This window comes from Sarcophilus harrisii, chromosome 3 (assembly GCF_902635505.1).
Source record: "Sarcophilus harrisii chromosome 3, mSarHar1.11, whole genome shotgun sequence".
In the NCBI taxonomy this organism is placed as follows: Eukaryota; Metazoa; Chordata; class Mammalia; order Dasyuromorphia; family Dasyuridae; genus Sarcophilus; species Sarcophilus harrisii.
The window spans coordinates 532,419,221-532,441,234 of record NC_045428.1 but is presented as its reverse complement, the minus strand read 5'-3'; the positions used below and the strand labels follow the sequence as shown (position 1 = coordinate 532,441,234).

Here is a 22,014-nt window from a genome sequence, read left to right as displayed (position 1 = left end):
TGTTCCATGATTTCTTCTTTGAATTCTTTTTCCAGCTTTTGACATGATGAAAACAAGATGTCAAATGGAATGACCTGCATCATTTTCTTGTTACTCTATAGTTATTTGTATACTGATCTCATTCTCTCCCTTCAGGAAATTTATAATCTGTAAGGAGAAACGTGTACACATGGTTCATCCAAGACTGTAGCTCAGTGAAATCAAAATCACTTTCTTGAATAGTGAATTTTCTTGACAGCTATTTCAGCACAAACCTCAACCACTTTAAAGATAAATTGAAAGATGTAAGATAGCCTCTCCTATCCACAAAGAATTTATCATCTTACTCACAAGCATCCAGAGGAATTCAAAATATTTGATTGCATTTCAAGCTGGAATTTGTACCTGCTGCTTTAATATGATTGCCACAGGAATTTAGCAGAATAAAAAGTAATTCTAGAGTTTGACTTTAACCACTCACACAGATAAATAAGTCTTTAAGGGAGAATGTCTCTGTCCAGATGATGTTCATTTAGGAGATATGCTAAATGAACATATATGTATGTGTATATATACATATGTAGATAGACAGATAAATCAACAGACAGATAGATAGGTAGATAGATAACTATCTCATGGAACAATGTGTTTGGCTCTATTTATACATATTCTTTATCTTGTCCTATCCCCCAAAAAAACCTGCTGGAATGAAAGTGAGCAAAGAAAATTGCTTGGCCATAGACAAGAAACTGGAAACTGAGTGGATGCCCATCAGTTGGACAATGGCTGAATAAGTTATGGTAGATGAATGTCATGGAATATCATTGTTCTATTAGAAATGACCAGCAGCTGTATGTGCACGAATGTTTGTGGCAGCCCTTTTTGTAGTGGCTAGAAACTGGAAATTGAATGGATGTCCATCAGTTGGAGAATGGCTGAATAAATTGTGGTATATGAAAATTATGGAATATTACTGTTCTGTAAGAAATGACCAACAGGATGATTTCAGAAAGGCTTGGAGAGACTTACACGAACTGATGCTGAGTGAAATGAGCAGGACCAGGAGATCATTATATACTTCAACAACAATACTATATGATGACCAGTTCTGATGGACCTGGCCATCCTCAGCAACAAGATCAACCAAATCATTTCTAATGGAGCAGTACTGAACTGAACCAGCTATGCCCAGAGAAAGAACTTTGGGAGATGACTAAAAACCATTACATTGAATTCCCAATCCCTATATTTATGCCCACCTGCATTTTTGATTTCCTTCACAAGCTAATTGTACAATATTTCAGAGTCTGATTCTTTTTATACAGCAAAATAATGTTTTGGTCATGTATACTTATTGTGTATCTAATTTATATTTTAATGTATTTAACATCTACTGGTCATCCTGCCATCTAGGGGAGGGGGTGGGGGGTAAGAGGTGAAAAATTGGAACAAGAGGTTTGGCAATTGTTAACGCTTTAAAGTTATCCATGCATATAACCTGTAAATAAAAGGCTAATAAATTAAAAAAAAAAAAATAAATGACCAGCAGGATGATTTCAGAAAGACCTGGAGAGACTTACATGAACTGATGAGGAGGGAAATGAGCAGAACCAGTAGATCATTGTGTACAGCACAATTATACAATGATCAATTCTGATGAATGTGACTCTTTGCAACAATGAGATGATTGAGGCCAGTTCCAGTGATCTTTAATGAAAATTTGGAATATAAGATTTTGCAAGGGTCAATGTTGAAAAATTATCCATGCATGCATTTTAAAAATAAAAAAGCTTTAATAAAAAAAAAAAAGAAAGAAAAAGAAGATTGGCCATAGAGCAGCAAGATCTGAACAAATAACAGATAAAGAGGATGAAATTTCTGTTTTTACCTCTTTTGAATACATGGCTTGGAAATTATAAAGACATGTGTTACAGCTTCCAAGAATTAAAGGAGGGAAGTGTTTTTTGCCTCTTGCAGTAATTCTAAGTAAGAACATGTGCTTATCTAGAAAAACAGAATCTAGACCTTGAGATTTTAGTGGCTTCCTTTGCCTTGTGTTTTCTCCCTGAAAACAGATTGCTGAATATAGACTAAAGCATGCTGTTTTACCAAATTTTTCTTTCACTTTTTATTGAAATATTCTTGCACAAAATGACTAATGTAGAAATATTTTACATAATTGCATGCGTATAACCTATATCTGATTGCTTACTATCTCAAAGGGAGGAGGAAAAGGAGGAATAAAATTTAGAACTCAAAATTTTAAATAAAAATGTTTTTTTCAAACATTTGGAGGGGGGGAGAGAATACCACCAGCCATATTTCTTTTTCAAAAAGAAAATGAGAAATGAAAATTTATTTTATTAATAAAAAAAGATTACCAAAACAGCTCCAAAGCTAAAAATTCAGCTAAAAATTGCTAATTCCTGAGTTCCTTTGTCAACTGCTCTGAAAGTCATGTTCACTTTCATTTTATCTGTATACTATCCAAGCAACCTCAAAGGTCAGTATCTTCTGTAAAGACAGAAAATGGTTGGAGTTCATTTTCTTTGCTGAGAAACAATGTTTCACCAGGCACAAAGTACCTATTATAATATTTAGACATAATGCTTCCTGTTTTCACATTTAAGCATCACCTTCCACAGCAGATAACAAGACCTATAAGTTGTCATTTCATGTTTTGAGTCTCTAATTTCTTATTTTTATTAAGACTTTTCATTTTACATCAGATTTCTTTTAAGAGAAATGTTTTAAAAGAAAAAAGGCAGTACAGTGAAATTCAATGATGCATTTATTTTTTTCTCCAAACTCCCCATTGACTGAAAAGAAAACAATAACAAATGTTAAAGCCCCTGAATCATATAAGCATAGTCAAGCAAAATATTCTTATATTGATCACATCCAAAAATTATTTTCTTATTCTGCATATCAGCCCATCATCGACAGATAAAATTCCTATTTTTAATCTTTTATCAATTTTCTGGACTTGTTGTTGATAACTTAGATGACCAGAGTTCTTAAGGGTTTTGGTTTTATAAGAATATTGATGATCATGTATAGATTGTTCTTTTAGATCTGTTCTATACATATCACAATATGTACATGTATAAACTTAAATCACAGTTTTAAGTCTTTTTTAAAGCATTTTTGTAGTGTTCTGGTTGGTTTTCTGGAGGTCTCTGGGGCAGCCTTCTTTTCAGCAGAGTAATCACAAGAATAGCCAGGTGTTAAAGTCCAAATTCTTTTTTGTCTCCTTGCTTGGGGCCCTGCTAGCTTTCTTGGGGCCCTTCAGACAGGTCTTGATCTCAGTGGGGGGAGCAGAAGGACAGGACAGGATGATGAAGGTGGAATAGATCTGGCTGAGTTTGTTCTAGCTTATATTCTCCATTACAGTTAAATCCATTCATCATACTAAGTATAAGCCAATGAATATATCACTAGGGAACCATTATTTGTTACAAGATTAAATCAATCATACTGAATTAGAGAACTATTAATTACCATGCTAAACTAGATAACCATTGTATTATCAATTCTACTTAGCACTTTGTAAGAATCTTTGTTTCAAGTACAGAGTTCTGGCCCATAACACATTTTTGTCATGAAAAAAAAAGTTTTCCTATCCTTGATCTAGCATGTGTAGAAAATAGGTACTCCCTTCTAGGTAATAATATAATTCATTCAGGGAAACTCTAGATATAAACCAAATTTATACCTTAATTGATTAAATGCACTCTTTATTACAATAAACTTATGCTTATCATCTATTTCAAAACAAATATGTCCCATTAAAAATTTAACAGTTTTCAAGTGTCTATTTCATCACATTTTTTAAAACCCAATTCATAATCAAACAGCATCCAAGCTAAAGAAAAAGGTTCTCACATAATTTCTTATGCAATGCTTTCATAAATTTCACATTACAAAAAAATTTATAAATATAATAGCATACACTTTATATATATATATATGTTATATATAATAGCATGCACTTTAAAAATGAAATAAAATAGCAAATTGGATGATGTCAGTTCAGTCTAATACATTTTCAAATTATCCTAAATAGAAAATCATTCATCTTTTTATCTTTTACATTTTATACTAATTATATCTAAAACCTAGCATATATTACATTCAATTAAAGTAATAATAATAATAGTTAACATTTATAAAATGCTTATCATATCCAACATGCATACAAATTTTTTTCTTGACTCTGGGATTCCTTACAAAGTAGCTGCCTTCCTTCATTACACTAAAATAAGTATATTAATCTTCAGATGAAAGTGATCAAAATTACATTTACCCTAGAAATTTTTACAAAATTTAATTATTTTTCTTCAAAACATATGCTACAGAGTGATCCTCCAAAATTCCTTAAGATATTAAGCTTCTAAGTGCTAAGTGCTAAGATTTCTACCTTTATAACATCTCTTATAAATGCCCCCCAACTCACTGTCTTCTCCAACACTGCTACTTCCCTGGTATATGCCCTTATCAACTCATGCCAGGAATACTGCAATTGCCCGCTGATTAGTCTCCCTGCCTCAAATTTCTCCTCACTAGGCTATAAAATTAATCTTCTAAAAGTATAAATCTGATCTTGTCACCCCAACCCACTCCTCCAATCAAATTCAATAATGTCCTGGAGGTTATTAAATAGCAGAGTAAACATAGCTCTGTCCCTAAAGACCAAAACAAAAACAAAAACCTTAAGGTCAAATCTGAACTCAGATACTTGACATATGACCCTGAACGAGTCACTTAACCTGTCTTTCAGTTTTCTAAAGCATAAAATGGAGAGAATGACAGCATCTACTTCCTAGGGTTGTGAAAATCAGAGAGATATATAGCACAAAATCTGGCACATAGGAGACAATAGTTATTTCCCCCTTTCTCCCTATTAAGTCCAGGGTCAGATATAAAAATCATCTGTTTAGTTTTTAAAATCACTCATAATCAGACTAAACTTCTGCTTTTGGTCTTTTTACACCTTCTTTGCTTCCAAATATGCTAAAATACAGTAACACTAATCTATTCCCAGTTCCTCCAACTAGACACTCCATCTCACAAACCCATTCTCAATAGCTAACTCATGCCTAGAATTTTCTCATTTCTCTTGTTCAATTCCTAGCTTTCCTGATTTCCTTTGAAGACTCAACCAAAATCTTACCTTCAAGCTTTTCTTTGTCCACCTTGCCTTCCTTCTGAGATTACTTCCAATTAACATATGTGATTGTCTACCTAACAATCTATCATGTAGCTAGCTAACTATATTTATATATATCCATCTATATCTATAACTTTATCTACATTTGTACATATCTATATGCAGATAGAGATATCTTGCTCTTAAATAACTGTTTTGTTATCTCCCCATTAGATTATTAGCTCCTTGAAAGAAATTCCCCCTTTTTTGTTTGTAACTCCAGTGTTTGGCAAATAATTTGTATGTAATAAATGTTTTCCAATTTGAATTAATTAGCTTGAAGGCCTTCCTCAATGATAAAAGGTAAAACTCCTTTTATGTTTTTAAAGGAGAAATTCAAAGATGAAGTAATTACTTCTGTAAATGTACCTTCTCTGGTGTGTATAGTGCTAAAGTTATAGAGAAAATAAAGAAATTAAGATCCACTCTTCGGGTCACACAACCAATGTGTCCCAATAGGATTTACACTAAGCTGACCATGCAATCAATGTTGTCTCTTTTTTCCTTCACAAATGTAGTAATTCATATACAATTTGATAATAAATTAAAGCAATAATGAAGTAAACATGCATACCTATTCACAATATTTTGTCCATACAACATTCACTGCCAGAGCCACTTCAAACTTTTAACATTCAATAATGCTTCATTAGCCAGGAAACTTCTTCCTTTAATTAATTCCAGATACTGACTAAAATTTTCCCAAAATGCTATATTTTTCTCTTCTCAAAAATTATATTACTCTTAAGAGAATAACCTAGACCAGTTTGGATTCTCTCTCGAAATCCTAGAAAATAGTTGTCCCCAAATATAATACTCCTAAAAGAATTCCCTATATGAGATTTCCCTGTATCTGTAAAAAAAAGTCTTGTGTCACCTATATTCTCCCAAATTTCTGTTATATCTTATAGAATGAACCTTTCATCCTAATGTGAGAGAGAGAAGTATATTAAATGTTTATATGTTTAGAAACTTTCAGCACTAACAGCATTTATAAACATTCTTTAACTTTTGAAATTACAGTAACAAAAAAAAAACACAAAAAGAAAACAACAAAAAAAGAAAAGAAAAGAAATTACAGTAACAATATTTATAGTATCCTCAATTCAGTACTCTAGAACATTTCTTCCTGGATTAGAAATAGGGAAAGAACAGAGCCCAGGAATGCCATTCTCATCAGTTTTTTTCTCCCATAAATTGGCTTAGATTTTCAGTTTTCCCATTTTTATCATACGACCCTTCTATCCCTTATCGCCAGCTGAATTCAGCCCTGTCTGTTTTTCTAAAAGACTTAGAACAAGAAGAGGCAAAGAACTGGTGAACTGATTTCAGCTGGAATGCCCTATTCTTAACTCCTTAGTCCAGCTCCAACTATTCTCACCCAGCATTCCAGCCCAACTAAACTATTTGCTCTTTGAAAAACTGTATCACAGAAATGGCCCTTTTCTATAATGAGATGATTCAAACCAATTCCAATTGTTCAGTGATGAAGAGAGCCATCTACACAAAGGGAAAGGATCACAGGAACTGAGTGTGGACCACAACATAGCATTCTCACTCTTTCTGTTGTTTGCTTGTATTTTGTTTTCTTTCTCATTTTTTCCCTTCTTGATCTGATTTTTCTTGTGCAGCAACATAACTATACAAATATGTATACATATATTGGATTTAACATATATTTTAACATATTTAATATTGATTGTACTACCTGCCATCTAGAGGAGGGGATGGGAAGAAGGAGGGAAAAATTTGGAACAGAAGACTTTCAAGGTTCAATGTTGAAAAATTACCCATGCATATGTTTTATAACTAAAAAGCTTTAATAAAATTAAAAATATATTAAAAAAAGAAAAACTATCACCTATTCATGGCTTTACCCGCTGTTTTCAGTCCTCTGTGCCTAAGACACACTCTCCTATCTACCTTTTTGAAGTCTTTTCCATTCTTTAAGGGAGCCATCAGGTGCTACTTTTTCAATGAAGTTTGGCCCAACAATCCAGCACTTCATTCATAGCTCTCCTACAACACCTAGCTTTTTTCCACTTACTGACTTTTTTTATCTGAGCTCCTTGAAAAGCAGGACAAAACATATGAAAAGATGCTCCAAGTCATTATTAATCAGAGAAATGCAAATTAAGACAACTCTAAGATACCACTACACACCTGTCAGATTGGCTAAGATGACAGGAAAAAATAATGATGATTGTTGGAGGGGATGCGGGAAAACTGGGACATTGATGCATTGTTGGTGGAGTTGTGAACAAATCCAACCATTCTGGAGAGTAGTTTGGAACTATGCTCAAAAAGTTATCAAACTGTGCATACCCTTTGATCCAGCAGTGTTACTACTGGGCTTATATCCCAAAGAGATCATAAAGAAGGGAAAGGGACCTGTATGTGCACGAATATTTGTGGCAGCCCTTTTTGTAGTGGCTAGAAACTGGAAACTGAGTGGATGTCCATCAGTTGGAGAATGGCTGAATAAATTGTGGTATATAAATATTAAGGAATATTATTGTTCTGTAAGAAATGACCAACAGGATGATTTCAGAAAGGCCTGAAGAGACTTACACGAACTGATGCTGAGTGAAATGAGCAGGACCAGGAGATCATTATATACTTCAACAACAATACTATATGATGACCAGTTCTGATGGACCTGGCCATCCTCAGCAATGAGATCAACCAAATCATTTCCAATGGAGCAGTAATGAACTGAACCAGCTACGCCCAGAGAAAGAACTCTGGGAGATGACTAAAAACCATTACATTGAATTCCCAATCCCTATATTTATGCCCACCTGCATTTTTGATTTCCTTCACAAGCTAATTGTACAATATTTCAGAGTCTGATTCTTTTTGTACAGCAAAATAACAGTTTGGTCATGTATACTTATTATGTATCTAATTTATATTTTAATATATTTAACATCTACTGGTCATCCTGCCATCTGGGGGAGGGGGTGGGGAGTAAGAGGTAAAAAATTGGAACAAGAGGTTTGGCAATTGTTAATGCTGTAAAGTTACCCATACATATAACCTGTAAATAAAAGGCTATTAAAGAAAAAAAAAAAAGAAAAGCAGGACAAAAATTTATTTGTCTTTGAATTTCCCCCATAACCACAACAAAGAGGAGAAAGACAATTTTTGTTTACTAAAAAATTATAAAATGCAAATGCAAGGCAAAGTAATTTATAATCACAGAATGTTAAGAGTCAGTTTGAGAAATGCAGAATGCCTAATGCTGTAGGGAATTATGCATGTAAATTTTTTAGGCTAAACAAATCAAAGCACACAAAACTAGAAGCTAAGGGATTAGAAACTAAATCTCAGATTTATAAACTAAAAGAAAGGGGAACTTCATGAATTTTTAACCTCATAAAGAAAAGGTAAATCAATAAGTATAATGAGATACTAATTTGAGTTATTGAAATAATGAATAAAAGCCAAGGTGGTAGAATAAAGCAGAAATTCACCAGAACTCTCCCAAATTCACTTTCAAACAACTATAAAATTATGCCTGAAAATGACTTCTAAAGCAATAGAACCAACAAGAAGTCAAGATGAAACAATTTTCTAGTCCAAGACAATGTAGACAATTGGAAGGAAATATCAATATCATATGGGTAAAAAAGGAATGCAGTTCAATGCAGACAAATAAGCAGCAGGTCACACTCAACCAAGCCAGTGCTGAGGTGATAAGGCACAGATCAGCAAATATTCTATGGTCCCAGTAAATCAGACCAAAAACCAGATCCCACATACCCAGTACTGGAAGCTTTGGGCAATGCCCCATCCACACCACGAGAGTAATATATCTTTAGTATAATTTTTCAAATAATAAAATAAGCTGGAAAATGAAGGGGAAAAAAAGAAAAAAAGAACTTGGCCATAGAAAGTTACCATGATGATAGGAAAGATCAAAACACAAACTAAAAAGAGGACAACAGTATCAAAAACAACTACATATAAAGCCACAAACAAAAATGTGAATTGGTCTCAACCCCATCTCCCACTCCTCCCCCAAAAGAAAGAACACTTGGGAGACCTTAAAAATTTTTTAAATCAGAGATAGAAGAAAAATTGGGGAAAGAAATGTGATGCAAGAGAAACAAACAAAAAAAAAAAAAGTCAACAGTTGGTAAAAGAAACCAAAAGAAAAAAAAAGTGAAAAGAGATATACAAAAATTCACTGAAGAAAACAATTCCTTGAAAAATAGAATTGGCCAAATAAAGAAGAATGGACAAAAATTCACTTAAAATTTTTCTCAAAAATTAGAATTAGGATTTCCATGGTCAGAAATAAGATGGTGGAGGAAGCCAGGAAGCTATTTGGCTCTCCAAGTTTCCCTCAAAAAACACATGAAACTAAACCTATGGAGAGAATCCAGAATGACAGAGTCCATGAAGAGATGGAATTAAAGAGCTTTCCAACTCAAGATAGATTGAAAGGACTTCAAGAAAGGTCAGCCTCACTGGGGTGAAAAAAGTGCACAACCCAGATCATAAAGTATCTGGGGAAACCACTGGGAGAGTCTTAATCACAGCAGATGAGCAACTGAGACTCTTTGTTCTAGCAAAGCAGATCCATGGGCAAAGCACTAGTCCCAGGAGTGACAGCAAATTGCCATTTTGAGAAACTAGACAACAACAGGTAAAACCAAGTTGAATACCCTCAACACTATAAGCAATTCACCAAATACAAGGGGTCCCTGTGCTAAAAGCCAAAGCTCAAAGATACACAAGAAGCTTAGGACAGTGCCCCCTGTGCTCCAAGAGTAGAACTTGACTTTAAAAGTCATCAAATGGGAAAAAAGAAATAAAATGAGCAAGAAACAATAAAGAACCTTGAACACAGAAAGATATTATGGTAACAGGGAAAACCAAAACACCATTCCAGAAGAAAACAAAATGCCCACGTGTAAAATCTTAAAAGGGGGTTTAAATTGGCCAGATGAATTTAGAAATGAATTCTAGCAAACATTTAAAAAAAATTAATTTCAGTTCTATAAAAACTATTTGCAATAATAGGCAAAGATGGAATCCTGCCAAAGTGCTTTAATAATACAAATGTGATATTGATACCTAAATTAGGAAGAGGCAAAACAAAACAAAAAAAAAAGTAAGAAAGAAAATTATAGTTAGATCTAAACAATGGAAAAATATCAATTATTCATGAATAGCCTGAGCTAATATAATTTTTTAAATGGCATTTCTACCTAAATAAATCTGTTTATTCAGTGGCATACCAAAATAAAATGCCAAAGATTTATTTTATCAAATTTGAAAAAGATAATAAAACTCATCTGAAAAAAGATGAGGCCAAGAATATCAAGGGAATTAATGAAAAATGCAAAGGATAAAAGCCTAGCAGTATATTAGAATAAAACTCTAGTATAAAGCAATAGTAATCAAAACCATCAGGTACCAATTAAGAAATAGAGTACTAGATCAGTGAAATAGGTTAGGTACACAAGACACAATAATCAGTGACTATACAAATCTACTGTTTGATAAACTCAAACACCCTAGGAAGAAATGACGAAATAAAAACTACCAGGAATATTACAGCTAAAATCTAAAGTTCCCTAAGTCAAGGAGAAAATATTGCCTAAAGAAAATACCCAAAGAGAAACAATTAAAATATCATCAAGAGCTGCAGTCAGGATTGCACAGGATTTAGTAGCTTCTACACTAAAGGATCAGAAGTTTAGGAATATAATATGCCAGAAAACAAAGTATTTAAGATTATAACCAAGAATAATTTACCCAATTTACTCAATTCCTTTTGAGTAAAATCCTTCAAAGAGAAATATTAATATTCAATTAAATAGAAGACTTTCAAGCATTCTTGTAAATATAAAGACTGGAGATGAACTGAACATTTTATTTTTAAATGCAAGACTCAAGAACAGCATGGTTCTTGAGTAAATAAAGATAAATAAGGTAAATAAAACAACAAAAGAAAACATAAGGGATTCAATAAGGTTAAACTACTTACATCCTTACATAAGAAGATGACACTTGTAACTCTTAAAAATTTAATCATAATTAAGGCAATTAGAATTATAACTAGACAGAAAGTGTGGATATAAGTTTACTTTGATGATATGATATCCAAAAAGAACAAAAACAAAATTAAGACAGGCAGATACAGACAGAGAGAGAGAGAGAGAGAGAGAGAGAGACAAAATCAGAAACAGAGAGACAAAGAAAGAGAAAAGAGAAAGTAGGAGGAAATAGGATGAAGAGAAATACACAGTAATTGAGGAAGAAAGAAAGAAAAGAAGGAGGAAAGAAGGAAGGAAGGAAGGAAGAAAGAAAGAAATTTTTAAAGTAAATAGAATTTTTAAAAAATTTAGATACGATATGCCTCTGGAGAAAATTGAATGGTAATAGAAAGGTATATGCTTTTTCTCAGTGAAACATGGCACCCACATAAAAACTAAGCATTTTTTAGAATGTAAGAAACCCACAATCAAATGTAGAAAAGCAGAAATGTTAAATGTACTCTTTTTAGATTAAAATACAATTAAAACTACATTCATTAAAGGAACTTGGAAAGAAATTAAAAAGCAATTAGAAATTAAATAATTTAACTCTAAAGAATGACAGGTAAAAGAACAAATAATATAAATAATCAACAATTTTATTCTGAAGACCAAAGAAGAAATTAATAAAACTGAAAGTAAGAAAACCATGGAATTAATAAATAAATCTATGAACTGACTTTATGAAAAAAATCAACAAACCATTGGTTAATTTGACTTAAAAAAAGAAAATCAAATTATCAGGATCAAAAATAAAAAGAGTGAATTTGCCACCAATGAAAAGTTAACTAGAACAATTATGGAGGCATTTTATCCAATTATATGCCAATAATTCTGACAATCCAAGCAAAATAGATGACTATTTGCAAATATATATGTATGTATGTATATATATATATATATATATATATATATATATATATATAAATTCCTCAAATTAACAAGAGAAAATTAGAATACTTAGTAATCTCCTTCTTTGAAAAAAAAAAAGAATAAGCCATCAATGAAATCCCTAAGAAAAACAAAATCTCCAGAGCCAGATGTATTTACAAGTGAATTCATCCAAAGAACAATAAAATTCCAATATTATGTGAACAATTTGAAAAAAAAGCAAAGAAGGAATACTGCCAAATTATGACATAAAAATGGTTCTGATACCTAAACCAGGAAGAGTAAACACAGAGAAAGGAAACTATAGACCAAAAATTTAAATAAAATGCTACTGAGAAGATTATGGCAATATATCACAAAGATAATACATCATAACCATGACCCTATATGATTTATAGTAGGAATCTGAGGCTGATTCAATATTAAGAAAGTTATTAGCATAATTTATCGTATTAATAATAAACTCAACAGAAGTCATAATTGTCTCAATAGATGCAAAAAACTTTTGACAAAATACAATGCCTATTCCTATTAAAAAAAAACACTAGAGAAAATAGGAATAAATGAAGTTTTCCTTAAAATTAGTAGTCTTTATCTAAAAGCATCAGCAAACATTGCCTACAACAGGGATAAACTAAAAACCTTCTCAAAAAGATCTAGAATGCAGCACATACATCCATTATCACCACTTTTATTCAATATTTTACTAGAAATGTTAACTATAGAAATAAGGGGAAAAAGAGAAATTGAAGGAATTAGAACAGACAATGATGAAACAAAACTTTGCAGATGATATGATGGCGTACTTAGAGAATTTTGATGAATCTGCTCAAAAGTAGTTAAAATAATTAACTTCAATAGAATTGCAAAATATAAAAAACCCATAAATCATTAGCATTTCCATATTTTGCCAACAATATCCAATAGCAGGAAAAAGTAAGAAAACTGTTTAAATTAACTGTAGACAATATAAAATACTTAGCTGTCTATCTGCCAAGACAATCCAAGGGATTATATGAACACAATCACAAAACACTTTTCACACAAAGTCAGATCTTTGGGAACATTTGGGAAAATATCAATTGCCCCTGGGTAGGTCAAGACAATGTAATAAAAACAACAATTCTACCTAAATTAATTTGCTTATTGAGTGCTATACCAATCAAACAACTAAAAATTATTTATTAGAACTAGAAAAAATAATAATAAAATTCATCTGAAAAAGAATATCAAGGGATATTATAAAAAAAAAAATGTAAAGGAAGGTGGCCTAGCTGTGTCAGATCTCAAACTGTATTATAAAGTGTAATCATCAAAACAACCTAGTAGGGGTTAAGAGATAATGATATATCATTGGAACAAATTAAATATATAAGACACCATAGTAAATGGCCAAAGTAATCTAGTTTTTGATAAATCCAAAGATTCCATCTCCAGAGAAAGCACTGGTAGAGTCCAAATGCATGTTGAAGTACACTATCATTTACTTTTTTCTCTTTTTTTGGTCTGTATCATTTCTCCAACATGATTAATATGGACATATATTTTGCATGATTGGACACATATAACCTATATCAAATTGCCTAGCATCCAGGGCAGGGTGGGGGAGAGAAAGAAAAGAGGAAGAGAAATTAGAACTCAAAATTTTTAAAAACAAATGTTGAAAATTATTTGTATATATAAATGAGAAAGAAAGCCACTGGATGGAGTGGCAAAGAAAAAGTCAGGAAACTGAGAACTTTGCAGTTAAGGGCAAAGATCAAGGGGGTGGCCAGCAATGACAGGTCATATAAAGAAACTAGCATAAGGAGAGGTAGTCTACAAGATGTGTAGACTGAATACTTGAACTTATTGGAACATCATTGGAATACTTGAACTTATTATGTTGCTAGAGTCAGAAGAACAAATTGTAACTAGACTGTGTTAGTTCCTGATTGGATGAATAAAGACTGAAATACACTTAGAGATAACTGAATTGCCTTTTTCCCACCATCTGTAGTTTGAAAGAAGTAAACCTCTTAAAGTTGCCTAATAGTTTTCTGTTTCTAATTTTGTCTGAAAGGGGAAAAGAAAAAAAAAAAAAAAAAAGGTTTTGCAGCTGATTTGCTTTTGTATTTACTGGCCAACAGCTAATTGGATGAGGAACTGACTGGATTTATCTACAGTTCCTATATAGAGTCAATCTGATGAACTTTACAATTTTCTGGCTTAAAGGGAACTGCTAGTCAATACATTAATCTAATACTTTCTCAATGTTCTTTTGAGGATGATTGTGATCTTAAAAACCTTATCAATATTTCATGAGTTCAATGTTAGAAGAAGAAAAAAAAAGATTTGCCCATCAAGAAATTTTGAGGTCCAAAAAGTGAATAATTATCCAAAAGCTTGGTGTGGTACAGATATTTCTGAATGAATCAATGGTATTAAGGCATATAGCTCAAAGTTATGATTTACCTTGAGTACATAAGTTTTCCTCACTCATGTAATATCCTGCCAGCTTTCTATATGTGCCCATTGCCCTTCAGAGATAAGTGAATGGATTGGTGGAAAAGTGAGATATAGATTTACTATAATATGTCCCTGTATTTGCTGATATGAGCACCTATGATATTTTTTTCTTTATTGTTAAATAGAAGGTTATATTTAAGATATAATGTGGTCATCTTTGTGAGTAGCTGATTTTGTATAAATGGAATTACATTGGTGGGGACTTATGACCAAATAATGAAGTATAATGAGTGCAATTTGTTTGTTTACATGAATCTCTATAATGTAATCTCTTGCATAAGGGGAAAAACATGGTAATTAGACTCTGTTCTCAAGGAGCATTGAGTTGATTGAGACTTTTTCTGCTTTGTTTCACCCACCTACTGTTATGTTGATGTTCCCAGGAATGATCTACCACACTCACTTGGAATGAATGAAAGAGTAGCATTGTGATAATACTGAAGTCAGAGAGACTTGGGATTGACTCTTTCCTACAAAATTTACTAATTGTATAACAATTAGAAAGTCACTTAACTACCCTCAGTCTCAATTTCCTTTCCTGTAAAATTATGTGATAGTAACCTCCACCTCAGAAAGTATTGTGGTGAGGAACAATTGACATAATACACAAAAGGGGTTTTGCAAATTAAAGAAGTCTGATATAAATTTCATTTATTATAATGACTTTTGACATCTCTTCAATCTTTAGATTCTATGATTAAGGGGTCACAGTCCTAAAGTGAGTATTTGGATGTCAAAGGAGTGGACCTAAAAGATTAAATTATTGGGAAAAATCAAGGTCATGAAATCTCAAATCCTACCTTCTGTGATGGTTTGTTACTCAGGGAAATTCAAGGGATCTTTTTCCACTGGGTTGTTTGGGGAGTGGAGGGGGAAGAGGGGAGAAGGAATATCACTGACTTGAGCCTCTGAACACTTTGGTGGCCTGCCTTCCTGAGAAAAAGTCTGTCAGGCCCTGTTTAAACAGAAGATAAGTACCTGGCCTATCTGGAGCCTACATAAGGCTAATATTGCACATGGATACTAGAACTAAGAGATGGTTGAGAATATCATGTATAGAATAGTCCAGCTCAATTTTTTCTTCCTAGGATTCTTTGGATAATGCCCCATTGGAATACTTGAACTTATTATGTTGCTAGAGTCAGAAGAACAAATTGTAATCCTAGACACTGACTAGCTGTGTGACCCTGGACAAGTTCCTGATATTCATTGCATCAGTTTTTTTCATCTATAAAATAAACTAGAAAAAGAAATGGCAAAACATTTCAGTATCTTTTCCAAGAAAACCCCAAATGGTCATGACTGAAATCACACACACACACACACACACAGAGAGAAGGGGAGAGAGAGAGAGAGAGAGAGAGAGAGAGAGAGAGAGAGAGAGAGAGAGAAAGAAATATAGAGGAAGAAATAATAGGAAGTCTTATTTTATAGTAACCAGGCTCAAAATTCACCTCCTCCAGATAGCCTGACTTAATAAACTTTTTCTTTCTTCCCCCTTGTTCATAGACATTTAAACTCGGATTGTTAGAGCTGGAGATGACAAACCCAGAACTGGCCAGTCTCACAAGGTCAGCAAAACTCCTTCTCAAACAAGATGAAATGTAATTGGGAAATGATTTAATCAATAAATAAAGATTCAATACATCATAAACAATTTTAATTTGTTGTTTTCTTAGTCAAAATGTGCTACCTTCGACATCTGTTTTTATTTGAAATGAATTGCATAGCCTCAGAAGTCATATGATCCAAGTCTTTGCCCCCATATATAATTGATCTATCTCCCATCCCATTTTTCCTTGGCACCAGTAAACCTGTATATATCATCTTCATTTTCATCCAACTCTATTTCTCTTTGTTTTTGTTTATGCCCTGGGAATGTGCCCAGTCTTGATTCTCAGACGCTAAAATGGAAGTTCCTTCAGGGATAAGGAGTGTCTCAGTGTCTCAATCAACTCAGTGCTCCTTGAGAAAAGAGTCTAATTACCATGTTTCCCCCCCAGGCATTGAAAGGACAAGTTCCCTGATTATAAACCTGTATCTTTTCCTCTTAGCACAGGCTGTGCCTCTCCCACAGACAAGGAGTTTCATGTCTTTCCTTGAAAGTAGTGCTTACTCCCACAGTAGGAAAATGAGGACAAAGATGTGGTAGGATCTCCAAGAAATCAGACGTTAGATTTGAACTGGGCCCCGCGTAGCAGCCGCAATGCTCCATCCCGGATCTGTTTGGTCTTTATGCCATAAATAAGGGGGTTCAGCATAGGGGGCACCACAAGGTATAGGTCAGCTAGGAGTATATGCACATGGCGAGGTACATGTTGCCCAAATCTCTGTGTATAGAACGAAAAAAGGCCCGGGGTGTAAAAAAGCAGAATAACCCCAAGGTGGGAACCACAGGTTCCAAAGGTCTTGGCTCGCGCCTCCTTGGAGGAAAGCGCGAGCACTGCCCGCAAGATGAGCGCGTAGGAGAGCGCAATGCAGAGGGAATCAGTGCCCACCACCAATGTAGCCGCAGTGATGCCGTACACATTGTTGGCCCTTGTGTCACCACACGCCAGTTTCACCACAGCCATGTGTTCACAGTAAGAGTGAGCGATCACCTGGCCGCAGTAATGCAGCCTCCCTAAAAGGCAGGTCAGGGGCGTCATGAGCCCCAGGCCCCGGAATACAGCAGCCATGCCCATCCGGCCCACAGTCCCCAACGGCAACAAGGTATTATAGTGTAAAGGACGGCAGATGGCCACGTAGCGATCAATGGCCATGGCCAGCAGAATGCCTGACTCCACAGCGGAGAAGCCATGAATGAAGAACATTTGTGCAGCACACGCACCAAAGGTGATCTCAGCTGTGCCTGTCCAGAAGAGAGCAAGGATCCTGGGCACTGTGGAGGTGCAGAGAACCAAGTCAAGAGCGGAGAGCATGGAGAGGAAGAGATACATGGGCTGGTGAAGCCCTGGGTCTGTCCAGATTACCAGCAGGACAACCAGGTTCCCCAGGACAGCCATGACATACATGGAGCAGAAGGGGAATGCGATCCAGAAGTGGGAGACCTCCAGGCCTGGGATGCCCATCAGGATGAAGGTGGTATAACTGGCATGACTGTGGTTGTGGAGTGTCATGGCTAGACATAGGAAGGGGTTGTTTCCTCCAATAAAATGGGGATAGGATAAGGGAGGTCACTGGCTTTCTCTGATGTCCAGGTAGTATGTCATGGAGAAAAGAAGGTAGCTGGGATTCATCTCTATAGTGACAAGGCTGTAAAGGCAGTGTAAGGGATTCAGATTAGGTCTTAAGAATAATTCCTAAACAGATAGGATATTGTTAGGTACTAGAATAATGAAAAGGAGGAAAATTACGCTTCTTTGAGGAACATGAATATTTCCTACCTTCTATTAGTCTAACTTGAGTATTTTCATATATTAGAGACACAGAAGAGAAGAGGACAAAACAGTTTCTGACCTTGTTCTATAGTAATAATGTTTAAAAAGTTATCTATTTCACCTTCCTTGCCTCCTAATGGTCTTCTGCCTACTGTTTCCTTTGGCTTTCTGTCCGTCTTTCTATCTGTCTGACTCACATGTTCAAAGGGTCAGATGGGACTTGGAGCACAGACTTCATAAAGATAACTTGAAAGATGAAGGTCAATCAACTGCCAATCTATCAGTCCTTCCCCCAGAATATCTTTTATATCTTCCTAATATCCATAGCTGCTATCCCAATATAGCCCTAAATCCAGTGGGACTTTATATGGTGCCATGCAGAATCTCAGAGTTCAAACAGACTTTTGATTGATCAACCATTTCTCTGCTCAAAGCCTTTCAAAGATTCTCTATTGCCTTAAGATAAAAACACACACTTCTCCATTCTGGCATTTAAGGCCTTCCACAATTTGACTAAACCCTTGTTTTATATTATTTCCCTCCCCATAGTTCATGCTCCAGCCAAAGAGATTATTCTGGGCCATTGAAGAATTCTGTAAGCCCTCAAATCTCTCCTTTTGACTATGGTACTCCCTTTGCCTCAAATGCCCTGCCTCCTTATGCTGCCATTCTCTATCCCCTCCCCTATGCCTGTTGAATTCCTATCAATTCTGTTTAACTCAGTTCAAATGGCACTTCTCTAATAAAATCTTGTGTGAATCCCACAAGTAGTTCTTTTTTAATTTCTGCTACTTGAATACTACAGAGTACTTTGCCTGCACCTCTTTAAAACCTTCAGATATTATTTTTATTACAGTTACCAATATATGTCACATATCCCTACTAATTAGAAAATTCAATGAAAACAAAAACTATGTATAAAGAGTATACTTCTCCAAGTGCTGAGCATAGGGCTATCATGAGATTAGGTAATTAATGGGATTCCTGGAGTAATGAATAGTGTTGGACTTAAATAAGGAAACCTTGGTTCAAATTCCTCATCAAATACTAGATTAATAATATGATCTCAGGCAACCTCTTTCAGTCTCAGATCCTTATTCATGAAATAGGGATAATAAAAGCAGCTATCTTTAGAGTTGTTGTGAGGATCAAATTAAATAATATATATATATATATATATATATATATATATAAAGTACTTTACCTATCTCAAAATACTACATGCATACATATTTTATATATATAAATATATACACATATAACTAGCTATTATCATTACTATCACCTGAACTATCTACAACAAAAGCTATTGTGAAGAAAGTGCTGATCAGTGTAAGTTATTATTATTAGGAATTTTCTTCTTGAATCTTGTCTAGCTGGGAGTTTTTCTAGTCCTTCTAACACTATGCACTACAGGATTCCATATGGAGTTAACTTGAAAGACATCACATCTGAACTCAGTATTATCTCAGCCCGTAGAAATATAATGTTTGGAAAACTTGAGAATATTTCATTACAACCACCCAACAATGAAATGGGAGTGCCTTAAGAAATAATGTTTCCATGAGTGTGAACCACTACATAGAATTCCCATTCCCTCTATTTTTGTCCACCTGCATTTTTTATTTCCTTCATAGGTTAATTGTACATTATTTCAAAGTCCAATTCTTCTTGTGCAGCAAAATAACTGTATGGATATGTATACATATATTGTATTAAATATATACTTTAACATGTATTGGTCTACCTGCCATGGGGAAGGGGGGGGAGGCAGGTAAAGAGAGGAGGGGAAAAGTTGGAACAAAAGGTTTTGCAGTTGTCAATGCTGAAAAATTACCCATGCATATATCTTGTAAATAAAAAGATATAATAAAAAAAAAGAAATAATGTTTCCTGTTACTGTAAATATTAATCAGGAGCTGAAAAAACCTCTATCGGAATATTATTGAGAGCATTTGTATGTTGGCTATGGAGAGCATAGAAAGAGCACTGAGCTGGGATTCAGAAGATATGTAAATTCTAGTCTAATTTCTGCAATGGATTCACTATGTGACCTTGGAAAAAATACTTCCTCTCTCTGTGCCTCAGTTTCTCACCTGCAAAATTAATGGGTAATATTGAAACAAAGTCATTTCCCATTCTGAAATCATAGAATCTGAGAGTCAGAAGAAAGTCAAGAGTTATAAAATAAACAAAAACAGATTTCACCTCTACAGAGGAAAATTTTGGTCCTCAAACTATGGCCCGCGGGCCAGATGCAGCAGCTGAGGTCGTTTATCTCCCTCACCCAGGGCTATGAAGTTTCTTTATTTAAAGGCCCACAAAACAAACTTTTTGTTTTTACTATAGTCCAGCCCTCCAACAGTCTGAGGGACAGTGAACTGGCCCCCTATTTAAAAAGTTTGAGCACCCCTGATGAGCTATCTCACTAGTCTCTGAAGTCAACAACATTCTATAGTTCTTGGTTTCTGTAAATACTAGTTAATAGTGACAGCATTAAAGAAGTTATTGCATTTTCCCCATGAATCCAGGGATCATCTACATTTCTAGACTTACCTCTTTGTCACATGGAGATGATGATGCCTTTCTCAGCAAACCACAGGATCGTTTGGAGGACTGAATAAAAGACTATCTAAGATATATCTTGTCATATCCTTATTGTCCCCTCCATGTATCTCTCACAGAGCTGGACCAACAGAATATTGGGCACAAAAGGACTGACTTCTCCACAATATAGACTCAACTTACCAAAGTTTAGGAGACATGATAAAATTCACTGTGGCTCCTCTTCCTCCAGGGCTTAGGATATAGAGGACCTGGTGACCCATTTAATCCTTGCTCTAATGATACCTCCATTGGGAAAAGAAATTCTCCAGGGGAGGGTGGGAAGGTAAAAAGACCTCTGTGTAAACTCTGTGTCTAGGGAAAGAGGCACAAATAGCATTCAGAGAATTTAACCCTTGAAGCACAGGCTTCAAGCAGAAGCATTGTTGGAACAGAGTAGGGGACAGAACAGGAACCAAGTTGTGAATACTAGCTCAATTACTGACTCTTATGCAGTTCTAAACAAGTGAGTCTCTCTAAATTGAGTCTCGAAGGCTCAATTTCTTCATCTACAAGATAGGAGTGATTATTTTGCCCTACCCTTGAAGATCCAATGAGACAATGGAAGGGCAAATGATTTCTAAATCATACATCAGGGTCCCATTAGGTTGCTACTGCTTGGATTGAGCTGCATAGTACCTGATGTTTGTTTCTCCAAATGGAAAAAGGGTTATTAGGCCTTAACCATTTACACTGAGGACTGAGGTTCTTGTCTGTGAACTTCAAGGAATCATAGCAAAATTTTGAAAGTGGAAAAAAGGTTAGAAATCATTTCACATGTGTCCCTTTAATTTTTGTGGATATAAACAAGAGGAAGTAGTTTGGATTCTGTTCACAGTTAGAAAGCCAGGACTTATGGCTGTGAGAAAGCCAACATCTGACTACTATGCCATATACCCAATTCTTTTATCTAGAGGCATGACTCACTTGATTTCTGGATTGGCATCCATTTATTTGAAAATAATTCTTCCCCCTCCCCCATCCTTGTGTTGCTTTTTTTATCTACTTTCACTCAAAATTATTTTAGACACAAGCAACTTCTTGTCTCTAGCATTTTTACATATTTGCAAATGACATATTTGCAAAGCATTTTTACAAATGCCTAGAACATAGCAGGTGTTTAATAAATATCTGTCCTTTTCCTTTTCTTTTAACTAATGAAGCATCAACCACTGAAACTGCTCATCTTGTTATCCATGTCCTACATGAAAAAATTCAACCAAAATTCCCATGCTCTTCAGTCTCTTCCTCACCCATCATTAAAGTGTGGGGAAGCAGTTCCTCATAATCATAGACTTTATAAATAAATCACCATTTCCTAACCAGTAGTGAGTGCTGCATGTAAGTCAGAAATACCTATCAAATGACCTCCTGGAGGCATTCTAGTATTTCT

General features: G+C 34.6%; 1 protein-coding gene across 1 annotated transcript; it reads right to left on the bottom strand.

Annotated features, from left to right (window-relative positions):
• Window positions 1–16,802: 16,802 nt before the first annotated feature.
• LOC100917324 (putative olfactory receptor 52P1) lies at window positions 16,803–17,796 on the bottom strand. The gene has a single exon (XM_003764735.2). The coding sequence runs from the start codon at window positions 17,754–17,756 to the stop codon at window positions 16,803–16,805; it is 954 nt and encodes a 317-aa protein (XP_003764783.1). The 5' UTR covers window positions 17,757–17,796.
• Between the last annotated feature and the right edge of the window lie 4,218 nt (window positions 17,797–22,014).

What these genes read in the sequence shown, in the direction of transcription:
- LOC100917324 (XM_003764735.2), bottom strand. Translation starts at nt 17,756, where the DNA reads ATGACACTCCACAACCACAGTCATGCCAGTTATACCACCTTCATCCTG.